The sequence below is a fragment of the Sphaeramia orbicularis genome, chromosome 16, assembly GCF_902148855.1.
Source record: "Sphaeramia orbicularis chromosome 16, fSphaOr1.1, whole genome shotgun sequence".
Lineage (NCBI taxonomy): Eukaryota > Metazoa > Chordata > Actinopteri > Kurtiformes > Apogonidae > Sphaeramia > Sphaeramia orbicularis.
Genome location: NC_043972.1, coordinates 7,447,587 through 7,469,375, shown reverse-complemented (window position 1 = coordinate 7,469,375; position 21,789 = coordinate 7,447,587). Strand labels below are relative to the sequence as shown.

The following is a 21,789-nucleotide window of genomic DNA, read 5'->3' as shown; positions in this document are numbered from 1 at the left end:
ATTTGAGTGATTCCATCTCAGACTCTTGTTCTTTCAGGGTTAATTCAGAGCCTTTCTAAGCCTGTGCATTGATGTAATCTGTTTGCAATGTTTGCAAATAAGAATTCCTGCTGCACAATGCAGCCACTGGAGTATTTGCCCTCGCTGTGGGTGGTACACACGTCTTGGTCCCGCATACCCAGTGGCTGCAATGGCTATTATGGTCCAAACAATGGAAATCCAACATTGTGCGTTACTGGAAGCCACTTTAGATGTTATGTGTGATTAGACTTACATGTACATAGTCTCATGTAGTGTTGGTGAAAACAGGCACAAAACACGGAACAGCTTTTGTGTTGGAGACTGAGGAAAAGACGCTGGCTCTCCAGCCTTTACAATGGACCAAGCAATAGTTTTATTGGAGAAACAAACGCTGCTATTGTGTATTCCTTCCCCAAGGAGCGCTTAAAGCCCATCTAGAATTTCCAAGAGAGAAGAATTTCAGTTATGTGAATTTCTAACAGTTCTAGTAACACACGTGTTCTGAGTGATATAAGTATTTGGTGCATCATCATAAAAGATATGTGAGAATTTTGCTACAAGTGTTCAAATCTGTTAAAAAGCTTTGGTATGTTTTGTTTGATCAATTACAGAGTACATTCTTAACAAAACAACTGAAAACTGGCCAAAACAGCATGAGACACGCCTGAAAATGAACTTTGACAACAAAAAACAGATCTATATCAAGGGAATCCACAAAAAGGTGATAATAGGCTATAAATGCTGGTTCTTTCCAAATACACACAGACGTTTAGTTCTGTGATCTGATTTTCTCTCCAGCTATGTTGGCCTTTTGATCATGTGGTGATGTCAGTCGGTATTGATAAGGAGTCAAAACAACCTCAAGAAAAAAAACACTTTGCTTCTGTTTAGCAAACAGTAGCCGGGCTTTCCTTGGCACTCTCCTCCTCCTGTGTTGAGGAGGGAGACATGCAAATTTATCTTCTTGAAAAAAAATCACTGCCCCAGACTCTGCTTTTTCAGAGGCAGGCACAACTGCTCAAAAGTCACAATAACACAGGCGACGGTCGGGTACATCCAGTTTGAGCTTGCACTTGAAGAAAAACACATCCAATGCTTCGGTTTACTCATTACTCGAGGAGCTGAACATCTGAAGTTACTGATCGTGGCAACAGAAAAATAAGAGGAAAACTGCATACTTTATTGGACAGAATTTTGTCCTCATCACTCAGCCATGGGGGAAAGAATGAAGACATAACACAGGTAATTTATGCACATTTATAAAATACAGATAGCAGGATGCAGTTAACTTTATAGCCAGTTATATCAATTTAGTATTCATAATATATGTCAAGTCTTAATGCAGAAACTTACAACTTTGGAAACAGTTGTGACAAAGTCATGTAGAAGTGTAAGTCATAAGAATTCTTTATTGTCATTATACACATGATGAGATTTCAACGGGTGACTCAGCTTATAAACAGACAGTGTGACACTATCTTAAAATATGTAAAATATGCAGCATTTGTCCTAAATGTGTTTTGTAAAATAAAATACAAACAAAAATTTTTATGGTGTGCAAATATCAGGTAAAGATATGGCAAAACATATGTGGAATACTTGTTATACAAATGTAATATAGAAATAAAGTCAGTTTAAATTCATGATAAGAAGTTACACAAATTAAGACAAGTGATGTAGAAGCAATTAATATTCCAAATAATAAAAACTTAAAATGTTGAATTTCATTTTTTGCGGAAAATTACGCTCTTCTTCTGCACTTTCTTCATTTTCTATTATTATTATTATTATTATTATTATTATTATTATTATTATTATTATGTCAGTTGTTTTGTTGGTATTTGGGTTTAACTGCAGAATCAGTCTGCTACGATAAACTACTTTTCTTTTTTGAGTCATAGATAACAGAGAAGGGTGTGTGAAGGTGAGTCAGACGTATTATCAAACCGGTTTTGAATTTGACAGTTCTAAACTCCGCCCAGATAAAAGATGCATCATTTTCACACAGTTTAACAAGATCAGACCGGAAAAAGAGTTCATAATAATATTTAATTCTAATGGATTTATCACAATAATTTGACGGATGTGCAAAAAAACTCTGACAAATCACACCTGTTACTTAAAACACATTAAGCTGAATTTCATTTTTACGTCCCCGTGTGGATTTTTAACACTTTAAAACTCGTCTTTGTTGTTTTATTTTGATACTCTTAACCGGATGTGTGTCTGCGTCTGTCGGTGTTTCTGGCCGGTGTTCGTCCGTCCGTCTGCCGCTCATTCTCCATCCGTTTGTTCGGAATTAACGGATTACCCGTACGAGCTCAAACCGACAGAACCGCCGCAAATAACAACCCCGCTCGTCACGTTCATGGCAGTTATTCTTTTCTCTTTTAGTATCCCCACCACTCTTTAAAAATTCCGCCTAAAAAGAAAAAGCGTTCTGCCCCCTCTTATGGGTTTACAGCTGATGTAAGTATCGTTAAAATAGCTGACTGCGTGGTTAGCTTGTCAGTTAGCAGTTAGCGCTAGCATGCTGGGAAATGTACCGTAGTTTATCTCATTATAATGAACCCAAAAACGTCATACAAATACTGCTATCGTCAACAACTACTAACATTGTTTAAAAATAGTATCAAATGTTCAGCTTTTGCTTAGCTAGCATGCTAATGCTAATCGTCGATGTAGCTGTATTTACGCACAGTTAGCTAGCTAATCTACCTGTTACAATATTACAACGTATACCTGGCTAACTATATAAATATTAACCGTGATTATGAACAAATAGAGAGACAGTGTTAAATAATAACGCTATAGCATAGTAATAGATCTCCATCATTACATCAGCTCTTGATTATTGACCGTGTCATTGTTGATAAAGGGTAAAATGACAAAAGCAGAAATACCATTAGATATAAATGTTACAAGCTAAACACAGTATGTTTTTTGAACCAGGTCTGCTTTTCCACTTGCCCTCACATTACAGATTTGGACAGCTCATGTTAAGTATAGGACTGCTGTGCCAAAGTACTATTCTTGTGTCCAGATGTCATCACAAATATGTAACTAGCTGTCCTTAAATGAATGGCAACAATATCCCAACAAAAGTAAAATTCCAAAAACAGAACATCTAAAAGGGATATTGAAGGACTCTTATGTAGACTTTGTACATACAATCCATGGAGGTTTTGCATGCCAAACAGTGTGTCTGCTTAGTTAACCATTTACTTAACTTTTCAACAGTCGTACAGAAATGTTTAATACACTTGTGATGCATTAACATGAAATGAGAATAAAGTATACACCAGTGGGATTCAACTACCTGACCTCCTCATCAGAGTTTTTATCTTTCACTGACTGGTTCCTTTGTGCTGTCTCTTTGCAGGTGTACAGTAATTATCCAGAGGATCTAGGGGCAGCTCTATACAGAGAGCCGTTTGACTTCAACGCCGAGCCACCTTGGGATCCTAGCTGATAGTGGACGAGTTCAACCCCGGACTCATCCATGTGAGTTGATCTAGAATTAAATGACAAATACGTGCATGCTCTTTGACCCACATTTTTGTTTGCACCTGTATGGCTGTTTTTGAGGATTATTAATAATGCTCAAACTTGTTGTGAAAGAATGTATCACCAAAATAGCTGCAAGGAAGAAAAAACTCAGTGAGGTTGCCAACAGCATGTCCCAGTTACTTCACAAATAGTATGTAGTTATTTTAGATCTTGCATTTCAGATCTATTTTAAGCACTTCTATAAAAAATAACTGGAGTTGATGCTCTAGACTGTTTTCAGCTACAGTATTTCTTTCGGTCTCTCAACATAGACTGATTCGGTGTAATTATGTAAATGTAATTTTTAAGTTTATCTTTTGGTGCAGAGTCTTGTGTTCATGATTAACTTAATAAATCAGTATGTCCCTGTTGAAATATTACAAGACAAAGTTAAGCATTTTTCCAGTTACATAAAGACACTTTTGGTTGATTTTTAAAGAGATAACCATGTCGCGGCATTTTATTTACCAGTGTTTCAGTCACTAAGGCTGGCCTCCTTTATAGGGACTTGGTTCTTATCACACTGGAGGTCTGTCTCATGTGTTTCAATCTATAGCCCCAGTATTGTTGCAATAATGTACAACACAACACACATTTTAGGTAGATGGAGACACTGATACTTTCCTCTTTTAACCTCCAATTTCACATCTGGTCCAGACGAGTCTAGCACAGTGTCTGCCTCTCTGACGCACTGTGCAACATTACTGAAAGTAAAGTTATGACACCGATGCCGCCAGTATTGTACCTTAGTTAATGCCATAAAAAAGAACCTTTACGGGTCACCACCTCTGGGATTAATGGTGATTGTTGAGAGTAATTGATGGTAAAGTGAATGAACCCTGTGCCCCAGACTCTGTGTTTTCACAGGGGCTTTCCAGAAGAATAGGACTCTTCCACAAAGCTATCCCAGAACGTTGAACCTGCTCTGTGCTCTGATTGGAGGCTGACTAAAAAAATTACTTGTTTGAATTGGGTGCTCATCACAAAGGTTTAGCTGGGAGTTAGACGGCATCAATAAATATCAATTACCCTGAAATGACTGAAATGTCTTATGTCTTGGACTTTGATCCTTATGTTGAATTTTTTCTTGTTCTTGCACAGTTTGTTGCATAGGTCTAGGACCCAGGGGCTCGAGAGGGAGTGAGCAAGACCACTTTGGACCAGCCATAATCTTTATGCCTGTCGGATTAACAGAAAACGGTTGAGAGGATGAAAGGAATTGCTGATGAACCACAGTATTCTGTTGGCCTACTGGAGGGAGGCACAGCCCTCTGTGATGTGATCGACAATCATATTTATGAGCAAACTCTGGTAAGAGATTTCACTGTAACATGAACCTTTGACAAATCTAAACACCATCATCATTTTACAGTAGATGTTTCAACACTGGTGACAGACTCCCTGTCATGTCTTCTGACTCATCCACATCTATGTTTCTTTCTTCCTCAGTGTGAGAAGAATGCCTTCTTTGTAGCAGACCTGGGAGTTATAATGAGGCAGCATGTTCGCTGGCGGACCCACATGGCACAGATCAGACCGTACTACACTGTCAGATGCAACAGTAGCCCAGCTGTTATTGAAGTTCTTGCTGCTCTCGGCACTGGATTCATATGTACCAATAAGGTATTTTACTGTATAGACAACTGCATCATTGTTAGTTAGAACTATTAAAATGTGCTTGGGTTGTTGAGCACAATATATGGGAAAAAAAATAGCTTGGTTAACAGAGTTTCTGCTTGTTCTAAAAACTCTTCAAATACCTTAAATTGTAAACACTATTTATCGGAAGCCCATTGAAAAAATTATTTTAAAGCCCATCCCACTTTGAAGAAAATAAACATTAGACACTAGAGTGGCATAGCAGTCTGAAAACTATAAAGACACCAACAAACACTTAAGCATCTTCGTCATCACAGTCAGGTTATTTTATTTATTGTTTATTATTATTTAACCAGGTTGGTCCCATTGAGATGAGGGATCTCTTTTTCAAGGGAGACTTGGCCAGGACTACAGCGATACAGTCACATCATTACAGTTTTACAAATAATAAAAGCATTTGCAAACACTGAAAAAGCATGTATAATCACTCAAAACATTTACAGACCAGCAGCCTTGATTCCAGAGTTTTAACATTTGTTGTAATGTGACGAGATGTGAAACTATATTAATAATGATTTTTAAAAGTTTTGAATCCAAGTTGTTGAAACCTGGAGGAATCTGTTTACAATCAAAGTCTGAGTGTAATTGTTGCTCTGTGTTTGTCTGTTTCAGTCTGAACTTGAGCTGGTGCAGAGCCACAGTATTCCCTCAGAAGATATCATCTACAGTGCTGTTTGCAAACAGATTTCTCAAATTAAATACGCTGCTAAGAGTGGTATTGACCTCCTCGTGTGTGATAACGAAGTTGAGCTGCGCAAGATCGCTCGCTGCCATCCCAATGCTAAGTAAGTGTTTCTGTGTGTGGGCCCTGGGCCAGTGATCATATGATTTACAAGCAGACTTGTCAACATGTTTAGTAACTGGCCTTTCAAGTCACTAGATACCATTTGTGTTGTGTAATTTCATTACTCTTACATCATGCTGTAAAAACATACTTTCATTTCAGCTTTTTCTGGAAAATTTTCATTGAACTCCTCTGCATTTTCCTCCTTTTATAGCAAAAAAAATTATCCAGATGTTTGTTTTGATTCAGGCTGCTGATCCAAGTGTCAACAGAAGCCTCTACTCAGGATGATGATATGAGCATGGCCTTTGGCTGTTCCCTCAAAGACTGCAGGCATCTGTTGGAGAGTGCGAAGGCGCTGGGGGTGCAGGTGGTGGGTGTCAGGTGAGATTAGATGAAAAGTTCTGTATCTAAAATATAACAAATTTTATAGCAAAGCTGATTTTGTGCAGACTCTTCAGTCACAATATAGCGACATCAGTGTTGATATACAGTAGAAGTTTCATTGGAACTCTATAAATAAGTGGTCATATTTCACTTCTCTTTGTCCTTCACAGATCTCACATTTCCAGCTCCTGTGACGATGACCAGATGTATATTCATGTCATCTCTGATGCTCGTTGTGTCTTTGATATGGGAGTAAGTCATTTTACATTTTCCTACTTGGTTTCTTAAATGTGTTGTTTCCAGGGGTACATGTCCAAAAACACTCATATACACATTTATGTTCTTTTGCCTCAGGAGGAAATTGGCTTCAATATGAAGATTCTGGACATTGGAGGTGGTTTCAGTGGATCTGAAACCCAACTGGAACAAGTCAGTGTCTTTTACCGACTCTGCATGACATTGTTGTGTTGTAGATACACAGAAGGTACATTTGAGGGGAGGCAGTGGTAGCCTGATCTGAAATACTCTGAGTCACATCAGAATGTGAATGGTACATGTTTGGATCCTAGTTTTTATCAGTGTTATTTCTTTCAGATCAATAGTGCTGTCATGTCTATGGTGGACCTCTACTTCCCTCCTTCTACTGGTGTTTCCATCATCGCTGAGCCCGGTAGCTACTTTGTGTCTTCTGCTTTCACATTGGCGGTCAATATCATTTCCAAAGAGGCTGTGGCACGAGATCGTCACGATCAGGGACATGGTCAGTGAAATGAATCATTTACTAAGACATTACGACCTATTTAGTGGAAGTAAACGCTAGGGGAAACGACTGTGTACCAGTCCTCATATGATTAAACTGAAGAATAGCTTTTTTTGTGACTTAGTTGCATTCTCATGTTTGTGCAATGCAATGATGTATAATGGGAGAAGCATCTTAAGTACTGGGGTATTGTTTCTTATCTGGAACTTATAAACATGGATAAATATTACAGCATTTAAAGTCAACCTTACAGCTGTTCAACTGAGAACTACACAAATGTTTTAATCATAGAATGATGCAAAAATACAGGTTGAAAATAGTATCAAACTCATGGATCCATCTCACTTATCAGGCTTGTTTGTCTTTCTATCTGTACAGATGATCCGTCTCCTAACGATGAGCCAGAGTTCCAGTATTACATGAACGAGGGAGTGTATGGATCATTTTCCAGCAAACTCACTGAAACACTGATTGCTGTTCCGTCTGTGCACAAGGTGAGTTCTAAACATTATTGTGTTAGTTAAGATGAAAACCAGGGCTAAAATGAGCAGTGAAGTGCAATATGAACAAAATCCACAAAATAGAAAATAAAATCAGCTTACTTTTCCATTTTCCCCCCACAGTTTGCCCTATGGTTGTTACACCACTGTGTCCGAATAAACAGGACTTAGAATGATGACACAGTAATGGATTACTTCCAGAGGGTGGCAGCAATGCAACGTAGCTGATTTTAGCTCCCGTAATACTCCAGGGAAGAAAATACTTGACCTGCAGGGATATTTTCTGAAAATGGCTGAATTACCAGGCAGAAAATGGCTCAGTCTTACTTTAATATATTCTTATTTTAATTGTTTTTTCTACATACTCGTTAGATATTAATTATAAGTTTAGCTCAGACTTCTGCCATGAGTCAGACAGTTTTAATAATTCATGGTGAAAATAACTCAATATGGGACATTTAATAAGCAGTTGGTTTGCAAATCATGGCTGATGTTGGGCTTTTATCCTACATTTTCTAGCCTCTATAAATGAATGCTCAGTCACTTTCTCAGAAATTTAAAAAATAAGTCTAAACTAATTAGATCTAAACTGAAATCAAAACCAAAGAGATGGACTACATTAACCCATAACGACTCAAACAGTCATCGACAGTCAAAATCATACACTGATCTTAAATGTTTAATACCCGTTGATTGACTAATCCTATCAATACATGTAAATAATTGGTGTAAAATGCAGTTTGGTGTCATTTCATGGTCATCAGACCCATTTGGACGTTCAGAGGCTTTGTAGTGAACGTGGAAACACCATCATCTTCTACAACACTGATACACGAGTTAAACCCATGGAGTTGGATCAGTGACAGTGGATGGAGACACTTGGTCTATATTCAGTTAATGATATATTTTGCTGAAAAAATCACTTATTCTGCAGTTTTGTCCATGTTTGATATAATAATCCTCAACTTTAATTTGAGTTTTTCTGATCATTTACATGATCAGAAAATTAAATAGAGGAAAATACCTGATTTTTCACTTCAAAATCCAAAATACCAAGAATAGTAATTTTCTGGTGTCCAGAGAAGTTGGCATTTTAGAAATCCAAACTTATCACACTTCAGTAATGTTCCAAAATATACTATTTTTTTTTTATCATTTCTCATGAAATATTTGTGACAATGTGATGTATTCTTGATAAATAAAGTGTAACTGGGACTCAGTATATAACCACTGCACCTTGTCAAAGATGATTACTTATGTGTATAAACGGAATGGGTCTAAAAACAAAATCATTCCAACTTTATGGATATCAGTGGATAATGATCTTTGAGAGCACGATGCACTCCTGTAGCATTATATAAAATAGTTTAAATGAGCTCAGCCTTAGATATCTACAGTAATAAACACAAAGTCTTTATTAATACAGCAGTTATATCAACTTAATGCTTTGCTTTTCAAACGCTTTTCGTTTATGTTCCGTTAATGATATATTTGACTGAGGAAGTCACTTTTTTCTTCAGTTTTCTCTGTTCTTATATAATAACCCTCAACTTTAATCTGAGCTTTAATGAACATCTACATGGTCAGTAAACTAAATATGGAAAAATATCTGATTTTCACTGAAAAAAATGCAAAATACACAGGATAATATTATAATAAATGGTAAAAAAAAAAATCACTTAAGAAGGGTTAAATAGAAAAAAAAATCATTTGGGAACTGCCACAAAAGTAGCACTGGGTCTTTATCTGTTGAAGTTAATAAAAATGACAAAAAAACCTTAAAAATTCTCCCATGGATATTTTATTCCTTTTAAAATAACAGTCCCCACTGATCCCTCCAGAACACAGACTGTATTCTCTGTCCATGTCAGATTTGCAGTGTTCAGTGCAGATCCCAGTTGTTGCATATTGTCTGATCTCTGCTTGTCATGTGACAGAACTCAGCCCTGGACACCCCCGTGTTCAGCAGCAGCCTGTGGGGTCCGACTGGGGATGACATGGACCAGGTGGTGGAGCACTGCCTGCTGCCGGAGCTCCATGTCGGGGACTGGCTCCTGTTCACCCATGCAGGGGCCTACAGTCTGGGTCAGCCGGTCTGCACCTCCAGCGACTCTCCACCCCCTCCCGTGTACTACGTCATCTCCTCTAGAGACTGGTGAGAATCCCAGGGGTGTTTTTGAGTTCACATTTTCAGAGTCACATCTGTCGCGGTTAGTTTTCATCCACCACCCGTTCTTGCTTTGCCAGGTTTGAAATGCAGGACACCGGTGTCACCCAGGAGGCTACACTGAAGAACTTCTCCCTGATCCCTTATTTCTTAAATTCCTGCCAAACAGAGGCTGCCCTCTCTGTTCCAGCTTAGCAATCATCAGACCAGGATGGCTTCTAACTTTCCTAGCTGGTTCCTGGCAGCTCCCTCTGGTCTACGTTCCACTAGGATGACCTGAACCCACAGAACAGATAGCGCTTCTAGTTGCTGGGACCAGACTGAATTCACCCTGAAAACCCCAGTGTACAGCATAGTATGTGATTAGACCTGGAAAAGCTAAGTAGATGTTAGGAAATTAGTATGCAACAAAATGGAAGACTCCAAAAATAAAGATGCATTTTTCCCCTTTGCTTTGGGCGTTCCGTGGCACTGCAGTTTACACTCGTACAGTAGAACTATTACTGATTTCAAGTCATTACATTTATGTGCTATATGTCCATCGCTGTTGCCAGTCTTGTAAAGATTTGTATTTCTGAGTGAATCAATATATTTAAACAGAAGGTGTTCTGATATTGTACTTTACGGCAACATGTGTATTTATGATTTTAATTGGTTGTATAATGTATTTTGTGCAACGAGACCTCGATCCCTGTTTTACATTTTTGAGTCTGTCGTCCTTCTCAGTGTTCTGACGTCTGGGCCTGAATATGAAGGTGCATTTATTTACTCATCCATTTGATGCAGTAAATAAAACCAACGTGATCCAAGCACAGTGTTCACACAAATTAGGAAAACGCTATGTCATGACACAGGTGGAAGGTGTATTCGCCAGCATGTGCTGCAGGTTGAACATTGGAAGTGTCGATGGATTTGGAATCAAGTGACATGTGACGTGATCTTTTCTAGTGCAAGAGCATTTGTTGCCATTTGTATTGATATTTATATTTGTTAAAGTATTATTCTGTGCAAGGACACATCTGTGAAGTTGTCTCTCAATTTGTGTCAAAGGCATGATGAATATTTCGGCATTTGCCTGTTCTTATTAACTTGTGGCTTGTGCTTGTACAAATGATCAGTAATAAACACCTCGCTGACTCAGCTGGGACTCACTGCATCTGTTTTGTATAAATTCCTGTGCAGAAGTCTTCCACCTTTACCCTACGGCACAACAAGAAAACTAGGAAATATGTGTGGAGTCTTATAACAAAAAACTGATCAAAATAGGCTGTAAAGGTTAATTACACATTATTTAGCGTGACCTCTGACCCCATGACAAGACATAGCACAAACAAGAAACATTTGACATGTTGAATCAGACCTGTTTTTTTTTGTTTTTTTTGTCCATTTGTAGATTTTTAAAAATTATTTTGTTCATTTCTTCATGTTTTTGTTCATTTTATTCAGTATTGTCAAAATTGCACAGATTTTTCCAAGAAATTCCAGGTTACACATAAAATAGAATTGCCATTATTGTCATTGTGTTCAATGAAATTAGGAAAAAAATTAGGAATAAATATTTTCCCGTAATTTTAAATTTTCACACTAAAAAGTGAAAAGATTGGAAGTAGTCATTATTTGCAGGGTATTTTGATGGTATTTTACTGGTCTAACCCACTTTAGATCAAATTGGGTAGAAAGTTTCCCCCTAACTAAAATGAGTTTGACATCCTTGATTATTTATATATTCAGTATATTTTTTGCAAATGCATCCTACAAGCAGGATTGGACAATTTGGTGGGCCACACACACTTTAAGATAACTATATTCACTTTAAACAAATGTAAATCCCAAGACAATGGGGAATGCAAGATTTTTTTCATTAATATTAAATTAGGGTTTATCTTTATCTTAAAATATGAAAAAACAAGACAAACCCCATGTTAAAAGAGTAAATGTATATGCAGTTTTATTAAAGAATTTTCCCCGTAAGATAAAATGCTTTTGTGCAAAAAAAACAATATTTAACATTCTTTGGTCAAATATTACAGCAAAGTAATCGTGCATTGAGTAAAATTAGTTACAGTTGATGTAACCTTATGATTTCTCTCAGGTTGGAGGTTGAATGTAAACAGAGAAACATGATTCACACTGAATAGAAACCATTATAATAACAGTAACGCGGCATAAAGTTACACATCATGTTTGCATTTCTGTCATGTAAACAATTTGGGAAGAGACTTTTTCATGCAGAAACTTGGCTTCTTCCATCTTTCCATTGTAGTCTCTCAGAACCCCTCAGACCGTCTGACCCAGAGCTGTAGAGGCGCTGTGGTCGGCCGGATGGTTGACCCCCGACGTCCAACAGGTCGTCTTCCTCGCTGTGAGGTGTCGTCGGGCGTGTTTGGCCAGGTGGTCGCTACGCATGAATCGGCTCAGGCACAAGGGGCAGGCGAACCTTTTCTCCCCGGTGTGGGTTCTTCTGTGACGAGACAGTTCATCGGAGCGAGCAAATTGCCTCTCGCAGCCTTCCCATTTACATCTGAACGGCTTCTCACCTGTTGAGACATAGAGGGTAAAGTGGACATTTAACATCAGACTTGGACATATGAATCACAACACAAATGCAGTCCTATAGAGCGCTACAGATAACAGACAGACAGTGGTGGTAAATCCCATGCATTTGTGATATATTACATTATTCCATTCTCTCAACTCACATACTCCTTCTGCACATGCTCTGTTCCATCAAGGTCAAAACTGAATGTTTCAGCAGATAACACTGGTCTACAAGGAAAATGCTTCCAGAATAAAAGTAATGAAATTTTACCACATGAGAGTCACTGATAAAGAAAAATCAAGTCAAAAATGCTGGTTGGCTGAACTTTGCAAGATACAACCTTGGGTCAAAATGTGAAACTCAAGAATTAACGAGAGAATGGGTTTGACTCAAAAGGAATATTTGTCTCAGAGCTACAAGATCTACTTCAAAACACTGTCTGCACATTAGAATACATTCACTTTACAGGTTCTATTTAGTGGAAGATCTCTAAAACTATTATATAAATGTATATAAACCAATATATATGTGTAATAACACTTAAATCATATACCTTGAAAACATTAGCAAACCGGCACTTTTGTCATTTATTTTCCAATTAATCTTATTAAAATACCTAACATTTATCACATTTAATGTCTGAAGCAAATCATTTCTAAAAAATTGTAGACCAGTGTAATGAAACAGATCCAGTACATGGCATGTCGAAACTGTCAAAAATGGTTTTGTTATTTTATATTGTTTAAAAAAAAAAAGCATTTGCATTTGTTGAAACATAAAAAATTGTTTCTGTAAATATTTCATGATAATATTTGAGATTGTGAAAATTTTTATGGGTGTCCCAAAACTTTTTTCCACTATTGTACAGCTAAAGATTGCAAGTGTGTTACCTGATCTAAGTTATTTTTCTGTCTAGCTAAGGGCTGTTATAAGCACATTTTGAATTTGCACTAAAAAAAAAAAAACTGTATGGAAACACTGAAAATCTGGAAAAATCTAAAACATTGCAGAAAAGTTTTTACACTTGAGATGGGGGGAAAAAAGATGGAGCATATATAACAGACACAGAAAATAAAGATGAGGTCAAAGGGAATAGATTCAGCAAATAAATGACTAAATGTAATTAGTTAATCACATCTGAATTGAGGTAATGGGCAATGAGCAACAAACAACTCAACTCTAGGGACTATGAATACAAAATTAGCATTTTCACTATATTAACATCTGATGTTGTTCAATGCATATGTTCATTAATGTTAGTGAAGCACATGTAGAGCAGATGTCGAGCACATGTATAAAAAGTAAAATCGTAGAAAACAGAAGTTACATAGTCAAACAACAGGAAGTTTGAGTCTTCTGTCACTGTGTGCGTACATACTCCGATAATGGACTGGAGCATCTAAATCAGGGTTTATTGATTATCAGATTTCTTAAATGCATGTAAACTTGTCAGATCTGATTACTGAAATTTTCTGATTACTCCCCTTTATTAGATTTTTCTGGTCATGTAAAACAGGCTCAGTGTGCGTGTACACGATTCGGACCTTCTCATGTCTAACCTGTGTGTGTCCTCATGTGAGCCTTGAGGTGGGAGCTCTTGAAGTATGTCTTTTTGCAGTCGTCATGGCGACAAACATGGCTGCGGATGCGGGGTGCTTGCGGCTGCGCGGGGCTGCTTCTCTGCACCGACGGGCCTCGACTCAAAGCGGGGGCGATGGCTGGTAACTTGGTGCCACTGGGGGTCACCAGTGGACGCTGAACGTAGATGGGAGGAAGAACCGGCTGAGGAACGAAGAGCATCAGAGGAGCTTTAGCCACCTGAGGCCCGAGGAGGATGACTTGGGCTGGTGCTCCTGGTTGTTGTTGTTGTTGAAATAGCGGCGCCTGTTGCTGCTGGGTGTTAGTCGTACTAAGTGGTAGAGGAAGAATCTGGCAGTAGAACCCAGATGGAACAGGACAAACAGACTGAGGTGGCTTTGGTTTTTCCTCTGGGCGTGAAGAACTCGTCTGGGGCTGAGGTTTCTGTGATGCTCCATTAGAGTCCAACTGTGTTACAGCACTCTCCTTATCAGAGTCCGTCCTCATCTGCACGCCTTCAGAGCTTAACTCTGTCACTTTAGCGTGGTTGTCCATCAGTCTGTCCTCCCTGGAGATCGGATGGACGTTACAGGAGCAGTGCTGTCCGTCGGCAGTGTGGCGGATTACACTGGTGCACTTGAACGGCTGAGAAGCAGAATGAGGCTCCTCCGTCGCACGCTCGCTTTGCTGATGTTGGCTCAACGATGAGGTGGGATGGAAGGCTTCACAGTGGGGTGGGCTGTACGGAGGGGTCATACACTGGAAGAAAAAGAAGGTTTTCAATGCTTGTAGACTGGCAACATTTGGATTAACCCATAAAGACCCAAAAAGCCACCGGTGTCACAAACCATCTACTTATATAAACTGTTTAATACCTGTTGATCCACTATTCCTATCAATATTGGTCTAAAATACAGTTTGTCATTTTCTCATGGTCATCAGATATGACCCACTTGGACGTTCAGAGGCTCTGTAGTGAACATGGAAACACTTTCATCTTCCATAACATTGATTCACCAGTAAAACTCATGGAGTTGGATCAATGACAGTGGATGGAGACGCTGGGTTTATATTCAGTTAATGATAGATTTTGTTGAAAAAGTCATTTTGTCTTCAGTTTTCTCTGTTTTTGATATAATAACCCTCAACTTTAATCTGAGCTTTTATGAACATCTACATAATCAGTGAATTAAATATAGAAAAATACATAATTATCACAAAAGAAGCACAAATACAGAGCCTAATATTATAATAAATGGTGATAAATCACTTAAGAAAGGTTACGATAAAGAGAAAAATTCATCTGTGAACTGCCACAAAAGTAGCACTGGGTCTTTATGGGTTAATCTGATGAAGAAAACTGAAAAATATCTCAAATTGGAAACACAACCTGTTTGTTTCTGTGAATGAGCTCCTGCAGTCATATACATATAGTTTTAGTAAATAAAGACTACGTTTCAGTTCAGGTGGCCAGAAAACAATCAATTAAAATCCTAAATCAGGGGTCAGCAACCCTGGTCCTCGAGAGCTACTATCCCTTCATGTTTTAGATGTTTGCCTCTTCCAACACACCTGACGGTCGTTATCAGGCTTCTGCAGAGCTTGATGATCGGCTTATCATTTGAATCAGGTGTGTTGGAAGAGGTGCTACATCTAAAACTTGCAGGATAGTGGCTCTTGAGGACCAGGGTTGCTGACCCCTGCCCTAAATCATCCATAATGTTGAAAAAAAGAGTAAAATTTTTTTGGCTGTATCTACTCCAGATGCACCTCTTGTCTGATGTTTACCTGGGATGATTCAGTCTATCTGCCCGTAACAGGTTTGTGACTCATCATAACTGGAAAAGCCCAGTTAGACCAGTTCAGGGAGTGGCTTATTTAAATAACATAAGGGTTAATTTCATGCAACACTTTCCCGATTTCATCAGCTACCTGGAAGAATTTTTTGTTTTTCTACCGGGATAAGGGAGTTAAATTTATGCCTGTGACAGTTTCTACAAGTCTTTTCATTCATATTTAAGTCAAATCATTTATTCATATGTTTTTCTAAACTCCTGTTTTTTTTTTGTAGAAGGGCTGATGAACTGACATTCAATTCAGAAAACTTTATCTGTCTAGAGCTGCTACAAGTCACATGAAACAAATAATATAATATATGATAAATACTAATAATAGGAAGAAGAGCAACAACATACAATAAATAACATGTGAATGTATGAATATGGTGGTAAAGCAGATAAAGTGCTGACAGAATATGTCTATAAGATGAAATGTGCATTATGGGAAATTTTATATTTACAATTGTTGTTAAAGAGGTAGTCATGAATAAGTAAATATAAATGACAAGAGAAGCAGTTATTACTCAAAAAAAAAAAAAAAAATTAAAACTAGGAAAGAGTCCATAAGGTGCAAGATTGGTGTAATGTTCCAATCCAATCCAACTTTACTTATAAAGCACTTTAAAACAACCACAGTGGACCAAAGTGCTGTACAGAAGAATAAATAAAAACCAAAATAAAAGAGTAAAATACAAGAATAGATTAAAAGACATAGAACAACTGAAAAACTGGACCCCCCCCCCCATAAAAAAGTGCTGTACAGAAGAATAAATAAAACCTACTTAAAGTATGAAATACAAGAATAGATTAAAAACATAAAAAGCTGTACAATTCAAAAATACCAAAAAATAAGAACAACTAGAAGCACTCGGAGAGCGCAGACCTCCGCCAAGGCTGATCAGTGGCCCCCCCCGTGGGCCCCCCCACCCCCGATCACCACCAAAATTTAATCATTTCTTCCTTATCCCATTTCCAACAAACCCTGAAAATTTCATCCAAATCTGTCCATAACTTTTTGAGTTATGTTGCACACTAACGGACAGACAAACAGACAGACAGACAAACAAACCCTGGCAAAAACATAACCTCCTTGGCGGAGGTAATAAACCAATACCAAACAAAACAATTGAACACTGACATTGTTAAGAAAATGTCTTCTTAAGTGTGTGCTTTGTGATAAGCAGAATTCACTATAAATATGTGCAAATTTATACAGTTTATATAATAACAAACAGTATAAATATGCATTTTGTCTTTTATTAGTTTACGTTTTCTTGCTGTAATCATTTATTTTGTCAGCTATTTGCCTGATGCATCCAATCAGTCATTGTAATACACCATAATGCAATAATCTAGACTAGATTACACAAAACTACTGACTTGCACAAAACAACAATTCAATGGAAATGTCATTTTCTTACCAAAGGAGTGTCTTGTGATGCATTAGAGCTATCAGAGGCAGAGTCATCGTCTGAGCAGTCTGGAGATGGTGTCAAAGGTCTGAAGGGTCGTAACCTGAGGCTCCTGGTTTTCCAGTGATTTGTCATGGACATCAGAGCCTCCACAGCCTCCATGTCACCTGCACCCAAAGGAGCCGGCTGGAATTCCCCCTGGATGTCTGAGTGGGATTCTTCAACTTCCATGTCAGAGTTCTGTTACAACAGACAACAGACGACCATAAATCAGGATCAGAACACAAGGGTTTTATCTTGGCATGTACAAAGGAAACAGATGAACCCATAAAGACCCAAATATACACCAGTGTCCAAAAGTTTAACAGTTTAATAACTTTAGAGCCAATAATCCTTTCAACACATGTAAATAATTGGTGTTAAAAGCAGTTTGTCATCTTTTCATGGTCATCAGATATGACCCATTTGGACGTTCAGAGGCTCCATAGTGAATGTGGAAACTAGTCACTAGTAAAACCCATGGAGTTTGATCAATAACAGTGGATGGAGACACTTGGTTTATGTTCAATTAATGATAGACTTTACTGATAAAGTCACTTTTTCTCAAGTTTTCCCTGTTTTTGGTATGATAACCCTCAAATGTAATCTCAGCATGATGACTAAAGTACATGATCAGTAAAATAAATATAGGAAAATACCTGATTTTCACTGAAATAAATGCAAAATGGAGAGGATAATATAGTGATAAATAGTGATAAATCACATAAGGATGGATAAAATAGAGAGAAAAATTAATAGATGAAGTCTCACAAGAGGAGCACTGGATCTTTATGGGTTAAAAGATCATGTTTAAATAGTGAACAGATACTGGAAGTAGAATTAATAAGTAATAAAACAAGAAATAATATAATACAATTGTTTGCAATAAAAATATGTGAGGATATAAGAAAAAAATCTGTACATTTTAAATGTTTTTAAAATGTAAAATGCTGCTCAGGTTGTGCAAGATTGTGCAAATGGCAAAATCAACATACCTAGTACTATTTAAGATGACTATAACAACGATAAGCAGTTTCCAAGTATTCACACTCAAAAGTCTTGTCATGTCTGGTTTAGTAGTTAAACATGTCCAATCAACAAAACATTACATAACCAGACACACACAGTACCAGTCAATGCTTCACATCATTGATTTTGCCAATAATCAACCTTTAGATGACGGGCTGTGTGAAGGAGCATGTGAAGTGAGCATGGTCAGCTGCTACTGCTCAGCTCCGGGCCCTTTCACCTACTTCCAACTCGGAGAAAAACTCCAACTGTGCCGGTTACACAAAAAGTCACACAACACCTGACATCCCATTCCCTCCTAACCTGACCTGGCTTGACCTGACTTACCCAGCAGCATTCTGATCATATCCACTGTAGATCATTATATAACGATAATAATAATGAAGTTAATGGCAGTTAATGAAGTTGATATGATGTGTAATCTGGTATATAAATAAGGCAAGTATAATTAGAAATCCAGGAAATTACAGGAAAAGGTACATTAAACACTTCAAATTATTTACCACACAAAACACTGAATAAGCAGAAAGAGTTTTTAACCCATAAAGACTGTTCTGAACCTTTCAAAAGTGATTTATGACCATTTATCAGAATTTATTAAAATTTGATTTGATTTGATTTGATCTATCTCCCCTTTATGTGAAGCACTCTGTAACATGTTTTAAAAAGTGCTATATAAATAAAGCTTTACTTACTTATCATATCATCCTTTGCACTTTTCATTTTTCAGTGGCAATGTATATGTTCATAAAAGCTCAGAGTAAATTAAAAGGTTATGACATCAGAAAAGAGAAAATGAAGAAAAAGTGACTTTTTCAGCAAAATATATCATTAAATGAACGTAAAAACAAGCATCTATAACCTGTATATTTGTCAAACTACATGTGTTTTACTGGTGAATCAGTGTTGCAGAACAATGACAATGACAAACTGCATTTATCTGAATTATTTTACTATTATTGGTAGGATTTGATAGAAACATTTTAAAAGGTACAGCTACATTTTAGGATTAAAACTAAATGTATACACTTTAACCTTAACAAACAAAATCTAAACACAAAACTTCAGATAAAGCTGTGATTTGTGTGAACACAACATCATACTTCATAATTCTACTTATATTTGGGAGTAAAAGTTAGTAGTTGTCAGAAAAATACTTGTACTTTCTCCTGTGTACATCATCAAAACAGGCTTGTTACTTTAGTTTTAACCCTGCTGTAGTGATTTCAAAATGGATTTATTACAATTTATTATAATACTGCCCTGTACATTTTACATTTTTCACTCTAAATCTGATATTTTCATGTAAATGTTCTTAAAATATCAGAGTGAATTCAAAGGTTATTGTACAAAACAGCAAAATATATCATACTTGAACACAAATCAAGTGACCCCCATCCACGGTCACTTATCCAACTCTATGGGTTTGATTTAAGTTGTAGGAGATGACGGTTTTCCACGTTCACTGTGGAGCCTCTGAACGTCCACGTGGGTCATATTTGATAACCATGAAAAAAATGACAAACTGTATTTTACTCCAATCATTTACATGTATTGATAGGATTAGATGATCAACAGTATTACACATATTAGATTACATGATTTTGGATGGCAGCGACATTTTGGGTCTTTAACCCTTTCATGCACAGTGGTCACTTCAGTGGACAGTTCTTCTCCAGCTGTTCTCTTGTATATTCATGGGTTTTATTGTTTTAGTTCCATATCAGCCAACACAGTGGACACTTACGCACCATCCCATAAACTGACTTTCATACCATTACTGTAACTTAGCTGTTCTTGATAAACCTGATCTGTACTAACATGTTTAAGTGGAAACCAATCACTAATTGTTATTAGACTGTAATTACCAGTTTTTGTTTTTGTTTTTGTTTCTGTTTTTTTTAAGTAAAAATTTTTTTGGTTTTTTTTTGCATATTATCTCCATGAAGTGAGTCATAATTTGTATTTGGGTATGAGAAAACATCTGATTATCAGCATTAAAAATGTTTTTATCGCATAGTTTTCCATATCACTTTCTGATATAAACTTTTAAATACATGTTTCTTTGCTTCAAAAATTAAATGCATGGTGTCCAGCTGAGTTGACATATTTGTAACTCCTTGAAAAACAAAAACAAACAAAAAACTCAATCACATTGGTTTTGTTTTTTTTTTTTTTTTAAATGTCTAAAGAGGAATATAAACACTCAGGAAAAATATCTTGACCAAGGTCCTTATAATTCATGCATGAAAGGGTTAAATGTTAAGGTTTTTTTAGGATGTAAAACCTATTAGTGTAAATTTTCTACTTACATTAAATGTCGGTGAAGTGATGAAACCCAGACCTACAGCTGACCGTCTTTTCCTTCCGTCTTTCACACATAAATAGTGTGATTTGCAGCTTCTCCTTCAGTTTCATTCACATTCATACTTTCAAACCCGGTGGGAAAATGTGGGTGTGGCCTCGTGTCTCAACCAATGGGGCGCAAAGGTGTGTGAGGCCCGTAGCCAATGGGAGGGGGGCAGGGTGCGTGATCGGGGGCTGACGGCGCCGTGGATGCAGCGTGGTACACAACAGCATGGGCGTGTGGAAAACACATTCCATTCTACAACCTCCTCCTCTCAGACTGGGATGAGTCACTTCATCTCCTGCAGATCTGTAGTTCTAATGTGACTCAGCTCAAAGAGGAATTAAAAAAAACATCCGGGTTCAGCATGGAATTGGGTATCAAATATAAGGTCCACGGGCCAAAACTGGTCCAATATGGACTTGTGCTGAATTCTGCTCCCTGCTGAAAACTGCTCCCCCTTCCTAAATCAGCCATGAAGAGGACGCTTTGCACCAAATTCACTCTGCTCACCCTGGCTGATTAACACTTTCATGCATGCATTATGAGAACCTTAGTCAATAATTTTTTCTTGAGTGTTTTTATTCCTCGTTAGGCATGAAAAAAACAATGCAACTGATTTTTTTTTTTTTTTTTTAATGAACCTATTTTTCGTAGAGTTACAAAAATGTCCACTCAGCTGGACACCATGCATTTAAGTTTTGAAGCAAAGAAACATTTATTTAAAATCTCATCATCAGAAAGTGATATATTGTGTGAAAACTATGAAATAACAACATCTTTAATGCCGCTAATTGCTAAATTGCTACTGTTTTTTCACATTTTTATCGTTCTATAATATTAGTTATTACTCATTTCATGGAGATAATGTCCTCCTGAGACCCAGGAAACTGACAGTTTTAGCTTTTTTACATCAAAAAATTGTCTTGATTGGAAACTGCACAATGCAACAGTTTTTTCAGATACATTTTTAAATTATTTTTATTTATTGATTGATTTTTTAATGGAATGTCCTTTGCAATGCATAGCATTTTTAAAGTAAAACTGTCAAATATTTTTCCCCTACAGAAGACAAAATGCATTGCTGGGTTTCAGGAGGATATGCCAAAAACAACTTTTTTTTTTTTTCCAGAAAACTGTTAATTACAGCCTAATAACAATTAGCAATTGATTTACACTC

The 21,789-nt window shown here is 37.2% G+C and overlaps 2 protein-coding genes across 2 annotated transcripts; one reads left to right on the top strand and one right to left on the bottom strand.

The window, feature by feature from the left end:
- Positions 1 to 2,284: 2,284 nt before the first annotated feature.
- Positions 2,285 to 10,971, top strand: LOC115435546 (antizyme inhibitor 1). Its single transcript, XM_030158021.1, has 12 exons — positions 2,285 to 2,490; positions 3,404 to 3,525; positions 4,672 to 4,881; positions 5,020 to 5,193; positions 5,842 to 6,014; positions 6,263 to 6,397; positions 6,571 to 6,652; positions 6,755 to 6,829; positions 6,995 to 7,160; positions 7,539 to 7,654; positions 9,598 to 9,815; positions 9,908 to 10,971. The coding sequence occupies exons 3-12, from the start codon at positions 4,780 to 4,782 to the stop codon at positions 10,020 to 10,022; spliced, it is 1,356 nt and encodes a 451-aa protein (XP_030013881.1). The 5' UTR covers positions 2,285 to 2,490; positions 3,404 to 3,525; positions 4,672 to 4,779; the 3' UTR covers positions 10,023 to 10,971.
- A 311-nt stretch (positions 10,972 to 11,282) lies between these two features.
- LOC115434858 (Krueppel-like factor 10) lies at positions 11,283 to 20,700 on the bottom strand. Its single transcript, XM_030156981.1, has 4 exons — positions 20,575 to 20,700; positions 17,204 to 17,434; positions 13,926 to 14,703; positions 11,283 to 12,364 (listed from the first exon to the last, which is right to left on the bottom strand). The coding sequence occupies exons 2-4, from the start codon at positions 17,423 to 17,425 to the stop codon at positions 12,105 to 12,107; spliced, it is 1,260 nt and encodes a 419-aa protein (XP_030012841.1). The 5' UTR covers positions 17,426 to 17,434; positions 20,575 to 20,700; the 3' UTR covers positions 11,283 to 12,104.
- Positions 20,701 to 21,789: the final 1,089 nt, after the last annotated feature.